The following is a 12,334-nucleotide window of genomic DNA, read 5'->3' on the forward strand; positions in this document are numbered from 1 at the left end:
TCCCAAATCCTTTTGGAACCTGGATATTACAGATTTTCAGAGACTATCTGTTAATTAGTATCCACAGAACTATCAAGGGCGTCTGTGATGTCGAACACAGTATCCTCTATTCAGCAAGCAATTTATTTCAGGAGGTTGACTCATTTCCTTAAAGCTTTTTGAGCTATCTGTTGTGACTGAAAAAAAAATTCAGAAAATTTAGAAGTACTCAAGGAAATGAGCCAACACATCCTGGAAGAAATTAATCCAATATACACACACAATAAGATAAGTCAGTCTTAGATTTCTAAAGAAATGAGCAGGAAGGAGTTCTAAAAGAACCTGAAATATTTTCTGTGAAACGCAATGTTTGTTTCCCATCCTCGTAACTCTCCTTACGCCCCCTTTAAAAGCAGCATACTATGGCTAATCAGGAAGTGGCTCTCCTAAGTTTGCTTTCTCCCTGCAAAGACAAAAACCCTTCCCTGAAACAGTTTAGTGGATCTCCCCTATACTTAAATTAAAGACACTGCTGCCTGTGAGCCTCAAGAGAGCTTTCAGACCCTGGTGCTTACCCCTAGAGGCACAGAGTCCATGATCAAACCATATACCCAAGAGAGGCTTTTCAGTGAGATGAGTAACACAACACTGAATCACCTCATCACAGACATTCAGGGGTTTCCCGCAATGTATCAATGTCTCAAGGCACTAGCAAATATTCTTGAGTATCAAATAAGCCACCTCAAAGCAACTGGTAGAGTTCATGCTCTAGCTAAAGAGAAGACAGTTTTCCTTTGGAAATTTAAATGGAATTTTATGACAAAGTCTTGATTTACTATGTTTAACTGCAGAGCAGTCCTCAGCAAAAGGACATTATCTAAAAAATAGCATCTTATAACCTATTCTTCATCACATGACATGCAGTATATAGATGGAGAAGAAGGGGGAAAAGGAGGTTGGAAGATCACTCATGATTTTTGCAATCTACTTCAGCTGAAGACAACCTAAAATTTCCAAGATAATTAACTTCTGAGTAATGCAATGATGGCATAAAGAGAGTTTTCAAGTAATAACCAGAAAAACTGCTAACTTGTCTTAAGCACCATCCTGTCATATTCAGAGTAATAAGAATGATTTCTTTTTTTTCCCCAATATATTACCAGATCATTTTTCTCACATTTAGGCTTTAGTAGTTTTGTAGTGAGATGGATAACTACTTCACAATTAAGATTTAGCTCTTCAACAAAAAGAATGCCAATATAGTTATTTCTCATCTCAAATATTTAAGCTGATGTCATGAAGATGAGAGAAATTAAGCCAAACACTGCTTATGATAAGTACTAAATAGCTCTGCAGATTAAACTGGATGAGACCCAAGCCAGAAGAAACACAAAGGTCATTTTGCAGTTCTTCAGAAGCAGTATCATTTTAACCAGTGCCAAAAAGCATCATCAGAAGTCAAGAAAGGAGATAATGATTTTGCTTATTTAACTTTTTAGTATAAAACCCCTGAAATAAAAAGTGCTTTCTCACATGGTGTTAACATGCAACATCACAAAAGAACACAAAATTGTAGACTAATGAAGGCAAGGAAGTTTTATTAAGTTGTGTAATTATCTTGAAAGCACCTACATATACTATTTCCATTATTCCTTCTCCATTTCCAGGAGAGGATTTTTAAAGAGCATTCATTCCCTGGGACTCATCAGGCAACAAACAGAACCTAGAATTGAATGCAACTAGAAACAAAGGCTCACCAACTCAGCTACTCCCAGCAATACACGTAAACCCGGACACTAGTAACTAATTGCAAACAGTGCACTCCTTTCACAGCAGCCTACAAATGACATCCCATCACAGCCTCTCTGCTGGGGTCACTGCTGCACACTGCAGCTGAGCAGGCCCAGGGGCAAATTACTGCCTGGAGTGTCCCTCCCACTCCTGGTCCCACACTCCTGCAGGTAACCCCTGCTGCTGTCCCTCAGCCCCTCTGAGATGCTAAACTGGCCCAGAGCTGTTTGTGTTCTTGGGAGAGTAAATGCTCTGCCAGCTTGGTGCTACTGAGCCAGCAACCAGCACCAAGCACAGTCACCTCCCTGGATCTGAAACACAGATTTGTATTTAACAGCTGGAGCAGGAGAGAAGGAGTGCACACAGTTCAACCTGCTGTAATTAGGACTGCTTTCCAAACCCCAAACCCTTCCTGATCTGATCGACTCAGAGCTCTTCGCACCCCTTGGGGCAGTGGCACCAATGTCAGCTGGGATGGCTGGGATTTCCCTTCAGAACACACAGCAGGGGTACGTTTGGTTTGGGGTTTTCAAAGGAACTGGACAATGCACTTTTCACCCTATTGCTCAAATTTACAAGTTTAAGTATACATCAGAAAAGCATTGTTGCCTGCACATTAAGTACCACCTCATCAATAACTCCTAAAAATCTTACTCATTGCTGACTTTAGTAGATTGTTGCATCCTTATTCAGTATCTGGGAAGTAAGTGCCTTTCTGGAAGTCTACTAAAATTAAGAGATGCATCTATGTTGAAAAATTTTTCAAACTAAATTTTCCCTCACCCTGCAGGCTTCCATCTGCTGAACTATGTCATGCATGAAACTCTAGATACAAATTAAACTACAGTGAACATAGAAATATTTTTTTTTCTTTTTTAATGAGGTCATTACTGGATATTTATCTCGGTGACAACCAAATGTGCCTACTACTGCACTATAATGTTTTTCTACACACATTTAATTTTACAAAGTCAAACCCATTTAGGCTTAACTAGCTTCATATACAAGAAAGTGCTTCCACATTTTATGGCAAAGATAAAACATTGATTAAGGTCCTGATTTTGCAAGGCATGGAATGCATTCAGTTCTTAGTCCTCTTCACAAATGACACTTATTAGGTCCAAGCTCTCAGTTTTCCCCTCTTGAAAATTATCCTCAAGTGTGACTTAAGTCATATGAACTACATTTTTGGCTATCAGATGAAGTTTAAATTCTCAAGGAAGGGTGCATTTAACGGAGCATGAGAGCTCATATCTGAATAGATATCTGTCTTTTTCCTCTTTGCCTTATTACAGTATATACAGAATGACTACCTTACTTTTATGGAAATTGTAGGTTCATTTTTTGCATTACCACACATTGGAATATAAAGGATTCATTTCTTCCCAAGGTTGGGGTAGGAATGACAAGGGCAATGAACCTAGTGATTTTTATGAATTTTCTAGGACTACTGACACATTAGCGATCAGTGACTTGAAACATGATGGAAGACTAAACAGCTTGACACTAACTCTGAAGGACTGCCACACAAAGGAGGCAGATCTCTTGAAACAAAGCTCAGAAGCACAGGGTTTGCTTGCCTGAAAATCAGCTGCCCATTACAGTGAGGGCAATGGAGTCCTGGCTGCTGCTGGGCACGGAGACAGGAAACGCTGCCAGTGCAGCCGTGCCCAGGTCCTGCTGTGCCCACAGGGTGAGCGCCAGCCAAGCACAGCCAGTGGAACTGCACAGCTCCAGCATCTTCACCCCAAACCAGAACCTCCCTCATGCCAAATGGCAGATCCTACAAGGGCTGGGCACCACTCTGGCCCACCTGAAAATTTTTTCATAGCAGAGAAATTTCAGATCTGGCCATTCTCTGTCTTTTCTGTCCTTCAAACAGCATAAACTGATGAGCTTTGCTAGGAAAGGAGGCCTATCAAAATCACTATCGGCACCTTCCTTAACCTCCTCCAGTTATAATTTAAGAACCTGTGTATCCAATATCAGACTATTAAAATTATATTAAATGTATCTGCCAATAAAGTGTTAGTTTCAGAGTCCTAGTATGTTTGTGTCTCATCTTTTCATCTCCCACTTGCTTTACCTACACCAGTCACATCCTTAGCATATCCTATTTAACACTCAGCTTGTAACACATCTCAATTCAGATTCTTACAGTCATTGATAAATCTGTGCAGAGGCAGGAGCCAAGAACTTCATAAAAAATGTACAGGAGGAATTCTAACACTATGCATAATGCAAAACTAAACCATAATCTATTTCTCACATGAAAAAAAATCAATAGATGCATTTATGCAATGCCTTTTTCAATCCGGTTATCACTGACTTGGAATAACTGTTTCTCCAAATTATTTTGAAAATACTGTACAGCACACTGATTTCATGATAGAAAACAGCACTGGAAATGTCTTTTAAAAATTAAATCCAACCTCCTTCAAACAAATTAAAATACAAGCTGAGACAAGGCAGTTTCATGGTAAAAGGGAATATTACAAATCCAGAGGTCTACATTGTTTTTCATTATCCAGTGTTTGTATTTGCCATCTTCCCATCTGCTAGAACAGTCACTTCAAAAAGTGTTGTGAGAACACCACTTTCTATCCAAAGGATTATAAATGTTGTCATGCCAAAACCTCTTGCAGCGGAAAGATACTGACAACACAGCTGAAAATGTCGTCCCTGCAGCTACGTTTGACTAGTTTTCAGGTCAGGGCTATCTGAAAAACTGAAAAAAAACCACAATTAACTGAAAAGTTTGGATGTTCTGGTAAGACTTTTTCTGTCACAGCTTGAATTTGTGTATCATTCTACAAGATCCTAGATTTTGAGGGTGTTAGCAGGGAATTCATTATTTTCTTCTTACAACAACAACAAAAAGGTATATATTTTTAATGTAATTAGTATGTTTTCAGGCATCTGCTGCATGCAATGAAAAATACATAGAGGAAGCACTTTCTACCCATGTCTTCTAATTTTCTGCAGGAAAGAAATGGCATTATGCTGGGCATTATAAATGGGTATTATGCTCATAAACTGATTTTTGAACAAAATTCACCAGCTCACAACTGAAGAGGAGAAATTCCATGTTGGTGAAAAAAGAGCTTTGTGGGTCAGGACCTAGGAAAAACTGAAAGAATAAAATTGGAATGCAGTACCTGGAGGGAAAGCTTCTGAAGACCCCTGGTTTATTATACAGGGTTTTTTAGACCACTGAAGCCTCACCCCATTTTAAGATACAGTTGTTACATCAGACTGCCTCCACTTTTCATTATCCCACTCAAGAGGTGGCCTTTCCCTAAATATTAAGCCACCAGCAAATGAAATTATCAAGGCAGCTTTTTCTGGCATTCTGGCTTATGACAACGAGCACAGTGCCAGTGTCCTGGAAGTCAAAGCCAGAGACTCTCATGGAGCCAGCTGGGGAAAGACTCTTCCACACAGAAACTGAAGCCAGTGGTTTACAGACCTTAGCAGCAGCCAGAATGAGGAGTAACCACAAATTAATAGTTTTATGCCTAGCAACTAGTCAACAGACATGAACAGTATTGCTCATGTTCTAAAGTACAGAAAGGGAAAGAACAGAACTAGAAGGGAAAAAATTCAAAGGAATAATCAGAATTTTCTGGAAGATAATGAAGCTATTACTTTGTATGTTTTCTATAATGCAAACCAAATAAATCTTCTAGGAATAAAGTATTTTAACATTTTATAATCTCTCTGTCTAATGTGAGCCTCTATTTTAAGCATACTAAAGGCAGTTTATGCAAAAGCTTTTTCTTTTTAATCCTGTCTGACCTGAAAAGGAGAGACTCCAAACTCCATTACTCTAGGAAGCTTAGTATAAACCCAGAGCCTATCTAAATTGCCCTATATAACTTCACATCAGGGGCGGGTTTGTTTCTTTTTATTTTTGTTTGGTTTTATAATTCTATTTTGGATCCATGATGTAGGTACAACAAAAAGTCAAGCAGCTTCTGTAAGGCAGCTAATGGAAACAAATGCAATGACCTTTGACAGCCAGCATTTTGAATGTGCTAAGGATGTCTAGAATGAGGGCACGCAGCTCATAAATAGGGCTCCGTAAATTAGGACAAAAATAGGCCAACCTGTGCAATTTGGCCATGGGAGATAATCTATTTTATCCAGAAATAGGGTTTGCTTCTCTCTGCTGACTTTTTATTCCTTATTTTGTACTTCCGGTTTTCTTTAAATATGAGACTTCATGACAACCCGTAACACTTATCAAGATGCAACTTCCCTCAGCATTCCATGAGCAGTGCAGAGTCCACCTGCTCATCTCTTTGAGCAACCCTCACTTTCCAAGGAATTCCTGGAAGCCTGTTGCTGTAATAACATAGTAGCAAGAAAACTGGGATCTCATAGTTCCTTCAAACTGAATATCCATTTATCTTCTTTGATTCCAACTGGGGCCAATATTGGGCACAGCTTGACTCACCACAGGATTACAGAGCTTGACCAAGATACAGATTCCTCATAAATAGAGGAAATAAAAAACAACCTTCAACATATTAAATATTGCTTGTAACAACAGTATTTTTTAAAAAATTAAAGCAAAAGCTGGGTTGCTACTGAACAAGAAAACCTTATGGGTCTAAGAGGATGCATGTTAAATTCTGTAGTCTTCTACAACTTCAAAAGATGGTGGTTTTCAGTCTAAATCCTAATTAAAAATCGAGAATTTTTGAGAAGAGGATTTCTTCCTTCTTTTTTAGGACAGAAAGACTGAAGATTTACCTCAACTTCTCAAAGTAAGCACAGGCCCAGTATCTCTACTAAAAAGCCCCCTCTTCAAATTTCATCATGCTCGTCACTCTCAAGTGACAATCCTCACTACCAGTCCTGAAGAAAAAATGACAAGTCCATTCTAGGCAAAGCTGAAAGCTGAATCCAAAATGACAAACCTGTATTTCAGATGTGACAACTTCAGGTTTCACGCAGCACTGCCCGATTTACCCAAAGAGAGCAAACAGCATTTCTGCCTCGCCCGCAGCCTCGGTGGGACCCTCTGTGCTTTCACAGCTGTGCTAGCTGCACTCCCACACAGCTCCTCTGCAGACAGAAAGCTGTTCAACAAAACTTGATGGACAAGACTGTTCCAGAAGTGCTACTGACACTTTTAAAAGTTCAGCCAGTACAAATCCAGAAATAGCCAGGAAAAAGGATGTTTGCCTTCACAGAATACAGCATGTCCCTCACATACACTTTTCTTCTGAGAATCCTTAGGAATACACAGGGAAAAAAGAAGAACATGCAAACAAAGCTGTTCCTCAGCAAGAAAACTGGCCATGTTTTCACATGCACATTAATGAAACTGAGGAAGATACAAGTATGGTACAAGTGAACAAACTCACATATATATCTAACGACATTCTTTAAAACACGAAATTCTACAAAAACTGAGCATGAATGTAGCTATGTAGAATTTTTCAGTTAGGTTCAATTCCTTGCATTTAAACATGAAAGACTGAAAGTTTCTGTACAGGAGTATCCTGTGAATTAATGTCTCATAAAATACAGTCTTTTCTACAAAGTATTTTTCATTTATGACTTCCTTCCTTTTTTAAAAATAAAATAACCAGAAGTCCCCCAAAAAATATTCACATGTACTTAAAAAAAATAAATTAAAAATCAGTCCTTCAGAATAAGATGATTCTGTGCTTTTCCCTTGGGCTTTTCTCATTTTAAAAAGGTAACATATATTTTAATAACTATTTAGCAGGCCAAACACTTCACTGAAAGTTGTACTGTACTAGGAAAAGCTCCATCTACCACTCCCTAGTGAAAGCCAATCACCTGCAAAGCACTAACAGCAGAGGCAGTGACTCTGACTGCTGACAGTCTTGCTACCAACTGCACCAGTCCATGCTGGGTGAATGTGTGCAGTGGGTTCTGCTCAGCCTCTTAGAAAGAAACTTCTGTTAAGAGCTTTGGTGGGATTCCTCATGAGCCAATGCAGTTCTAACCGAGCAATAAAACCACACTCAGAAGCACAGAACTGCCTTCTCGATATAGAAAACTAATGAGAACATGCTAATTGAGAAAACTAATGAATGAAGAGGCAAGATAGCTTCCAGTGTTCCATTTTCAATTCCTTTTATATTGGCTGTAACAGCAAAACTTAACTTGAGCTGAAAATGTACTTGGATTGCTTCAGACCTTTGCCAAACCTCTCTCTGCAAATGCCTGAGCTCAGAATGATGCCCATTTTAGAATATTCATCTTCTCTTCACAGAATTGACAACCACTTTTTCCTCTCAAAACACTGATCCAGATTGCATGACAGTTAATTGTACAAGCAATACTAAAAAATATAAGCCATAGGACTGTGCTTTTGGGTTTTAAAATAAGAGCACAATATTTGCCTTTTTCTGCTCGTAGCTCCTCAAAACATGGTGCTTTACTGAAAGACACAGGGGAATACTGGAGGTACAGCAGCAAGCTGGCAGAGCCCCAGTGCTGCCTGGTGTTAGTGCTACACACAATTCCCAGTGCCTTTAGGAGCCTGTGCCCAAGGGGAGACTTAAATGAAATAATTCTCATTTTAAACAAAGACCAGGATGGAGAACCTCAAGCAACTACAATAAATTTTATTAACATGTTTGAGAATAGAGCTTTTATTCTTAAAATCTTCATCAACTAGCATGCCTCTCCTGAGAAAATAAGAAGTGTCCTCAACTTACAAAGGAGTAAGTAGAAACTGGAGGTGCTTCACAGCTATTATCATAAAGGATGGAAAATCGTGGATTATACCTGTAGAATTTAACTTACCTTAACTGCAGCTATAAAAGTTATGCAAATTAAAAGGTTTTTTTAACACTTGAAAGAGTTTATAAAAAAATTTACATCAAAGATAGAGAGGCATGCCTATCAGACTGAGTATGTTCTTACCTCTGTTGTTAAAAAATGCACAATTTCGTCATTCAGAATGATGAAACCGCCATCAAAACTCACACCACCCATGGATTTCAAGTGGCAATGGAGACAAAAGCTTCTGGACCTTCAACCATTTAACAAAGCAGCATTCACATACTCTGGTATTATATGGTTGTATAATGGGGGGTTTAGGCCCAAGAAGGCATAAATTTGGGTGTTCCTTACAGGTTTCTTACCCTGTGCTAACTTAACATTTTTTTGTACTTCAGGAACTCAACAGGCTGAACGTAGAAATATTTTTAATCATGAAAATAAGATGAAAATCACTTTCAGCATAGAGTAAGAACCAGCATAAAGTAAGAACTTTACAGAGATGCTGCATTTTAGCTTATTGAATATCAATCCTGAAGTGCTGTGAACCATAAAAAAACAAGAAGAAACACTGTTATACCTTTATGCAGATGAAGCTCTCGATGTATTTAAATTAGAATGTTTCAGCTCATTTAGCAGTCTGTGCATTTTACAGCACAGATCACACTTCAGCTGCTAATGCTGTTGGGAAGATCCACTCCTGTTTATTATGGAGACATTCCATTCAGGTGGCTTAAAAGTTAGTGCATATCCACAGTTTGTTCCAGGAGAGACTGCAACTTATGCAGCAACTCCAATACAGCTTTTATAGCCAGGTATGCACTGGAACAGCACAAGTTAATAATGCCCGCTTTGTGGAACTACAGTAATGTTGGGAAAAAATCTCAGACTAAAAAAAAGATAACCAGAAACAGCATCTACACAGAATGTAACATTAAGTGATGCAGAGATGAAACATCTTGGGAAAAGGTGGCACAGCAAGTATTTCTCAAAAATCCTACTGAGGCCAGTTTCATTGCACTACACTTAGTCCCAGCCAGATATAACTTCAGTGGTCAGAACTGTCTCCATCAGTTTCTGCTATAGCTGCTTCTGGCAGTTTGAATTGACCATTCTCTCTACATGAGTCATTAGGTCCAGAGAAACAGCTCAATCTTGGAACGAATGAACACATCAGTCCCACTTAGTGAGCACTGGTTAAGTTCAGTGCATGTGAAGTGATTCCATGTGCTGCTCCAGGTACTGGCTGTGCTCCCTCCCTAGCAGGGACATAAAGGCCAGTTTCAAACCACACATGCAGCAGGGATGTTTGTATCCTTGATTAAACACAACACAGAGGAAAATCACAACCCAAACAGATTACTGGTGCTCTCAGCACCATCTGACCTACTGATCCACCCCTTTGGAGTCACATTATTTGCTAATGCACACACAACCCATAGGCCTTTGCATGGCAGCCTAGAGCTCGTTCCAGCTTCTATGAAATAGCCTGAACAGCACCAAGAAACCCACACAGAAGAATCTCTGGAAAGGATTTCCTTCTACAAGAATTCCTCGTAAACAGAAATTTTCACTCCTTCAGAACTGATGCTATTTTAGTTCTACAAAATCAAAGACTTATACAAATGATAATGTTGCTTTTCACAAACAGTAAGAGGTTACTTGTCCAAGATAATGTATAAGCATTGGACTGTAAGCACATCAAGTTACATGATGAGTATGATACTTCAAATTTTCCAGTCTGTAAGCCAGCCACCAGCCAAGGTGGAAACAGGAAACTGTATGCGTATTTATTGTTCAAGAATAACGCATTTCATCTTCTAGCAGGTCATTGTGGAAGCAGATCTACATCATTAGAATCACATTTTTACATCGCTCACAGCATGGAGAAAAGCAAAGAGGAACCCAGGGCAACTCTCTGGAGTTGTACCTCAACTTTATCTGTAGATTAATTCTGTAGCATGCCAGAACACACATAAGAAAAGAAAATATGAAGTGGCAAAATAGCAAGAAACACACAGAAATACTACAGCACAATTCTCACTTACCTATATGATAAAGTCCTATCCAGTCAGTTGGATCTACTTCTTCCTTAATATCCCAGAAAATGATGAGGTTCTGAGACTGTCCCAAGGTGTATTCGTACATGCTGGCTGTCAAACTAGACCTGCTATCCGAGGTCACTAAATCAGTGTCACTGTTGGCCCGCTGCAAGTTCATGTTCTCAGGCATGGTGCCCTGAGAGGCCAAGCTCTGCAGGTTCTCGGGGCTCAGGGTGTAGCGGAGCTGCGGGTTGCGGCGGCGCACAAAGAGCAGGTGCTCTCGGGCTGAGCTGGCCATCTCCTCCCCACTTCTGTCAACTCACGTAAAAAAGTTGTTGTTCAGAGATCTAGCACAATGAAGGAAAAAAGACAGTTTTAGGTGAGACAGGAGGTGACTCAGTCAGTTACTAAATGGAGAAGTATTAGTGCAAAAATGTTCCCACAGAAGCCTGAAACAGACCGAGTACAACCTTTTTCCTCATTGCTCTACCACTGCAAAGAACTGAGTGTCTGTACATTAAAAAAACCCCATGATAAACTTACAACAAAGTTCAGAGTTAGCCATACACCATGAAATAACATTTATAAGCCAGAAAACAGCAGAAAGCAAATCATCCAAGACAATCTATGAAGCAAGAACAGCCTCAGTAACAAAGCTAATGTAAGTGTGGCCTTAAGAGCAAAGACATAATGAACTTGCCCTGGACCATAAAAATCCCAGCAGTACAAGATGTTTATGGTAGTTTCAACAATACTCTCAAAGCACTGTGTGATCAGCATGAGATAAGTGTGGAAGATTGGACGTAAGATAGGACATATTTGAGCAGAAATATTGTATCCCAGATTTATGCTACTAAAAAATCATCTTGTAAGGATTTCATCTTATAAGGTACAAAGCATAGCTTCTGAGGTCCACTATACCATACAAAAACATGTCAAACCATTGACAGAGGAACTTTAGACAATGGATATATAATCAATTAGTCCATTCATCTGTGCAGTCAAATTTTTGTTGTCCTTTTCCATCCATTACAAAACAGAGGCCTTAAAATTTCAAGCAGTCACTGACTGTTTTCCTCCAGCCCTGAGGAGACACTTCACTGAAGTGTCTTCCCTGAAAGGGCCATGCCAATATCATCACACAATACATTCAGAATCAGAACTTGTGTTTCATTATCCATTACTGTCTACATTACCACATCTAAATTATTGTCATTTGAAAAGAAGCCCCCACATTACTCACAACTTGCGATAAATTATAACTCATCTTCAGTTTTCTTTTCAATAATATTTCAGTGTATGAACTCTTCAAGCATTCAATTTATTTTTTTTTTGTTGTTTTTCAGCTTTTCTTAAATGGGAGATGTTTTGAAACACTAAGAACAGAGGGGAAAAATAAAGTTCGACTTATCCAGTTGTGTGCAGTAAATCATACACTGTATATGATTCAGCATCAAATAATCCAGAGAAGGAAGGAAACAAAAATTCAGTTCAATATTTCTACATGTAGAGAAGCAACATAGAGACAACCATGTTTACTTCCCAAAGTACGTGACACAGTCTTTGCTGACATGAGGAATATTTTGGCTGCATACACATTTTATTTCTGGTGCTGGACATCAGTAGGGTTCACTACCTCCTCTCTGCCATGCTCCTGCATATTCTGCCCCTGACATAAGGGTCAGAGAGAAAAGGGAAACTTTGGTAAAAAGGGCCATTTTAAATGAGAATCAGGCAAGTTAGTATCTTGTTTC

General features: G+C 39.1%; 1 protein-coding gene across 1 annotated transcript in view; it reads right to left on the bottom strand.

Annotated features, from left to right (window-relative positions):
* The window catches only part of HECW2 (HECT, C2 and WW domain containing E3 ubiquitin protein ligase 2), a 146,801-nt gene that overhangs the window by 91,672 nt on the left and 42,795 nt on the right, over nt 1-12,334 (bottom strand). The window contains exon 2 of the mRNA XM_066553179.1: nt 10,587-10,927. Coding sequence (XP_066409276.1) covers nt 10,587-10,878 — 292 coding nt within the window. The 5' untranslated portion in view covers nt 10,879-10,927. The remainder of the gene's footprint in view (nt 1-10,586; nt 10,928-12,334) is intronic.

This window comes from Molothrus aeneus, chromosome 7, assembly GCF_037042795.1.
Source record: "Molothrus aeneus isolate 106 chromosome 7, BPBGC_Maene_1.0, whole genome shotgun sequence".
Taxonomy (NCBI): domain Eukaryota; kingdom Metazoa; phylum Chordata; class Aves; order Passeriformes; family Icteridae; genus Molothrus; species Molothrus aeneus.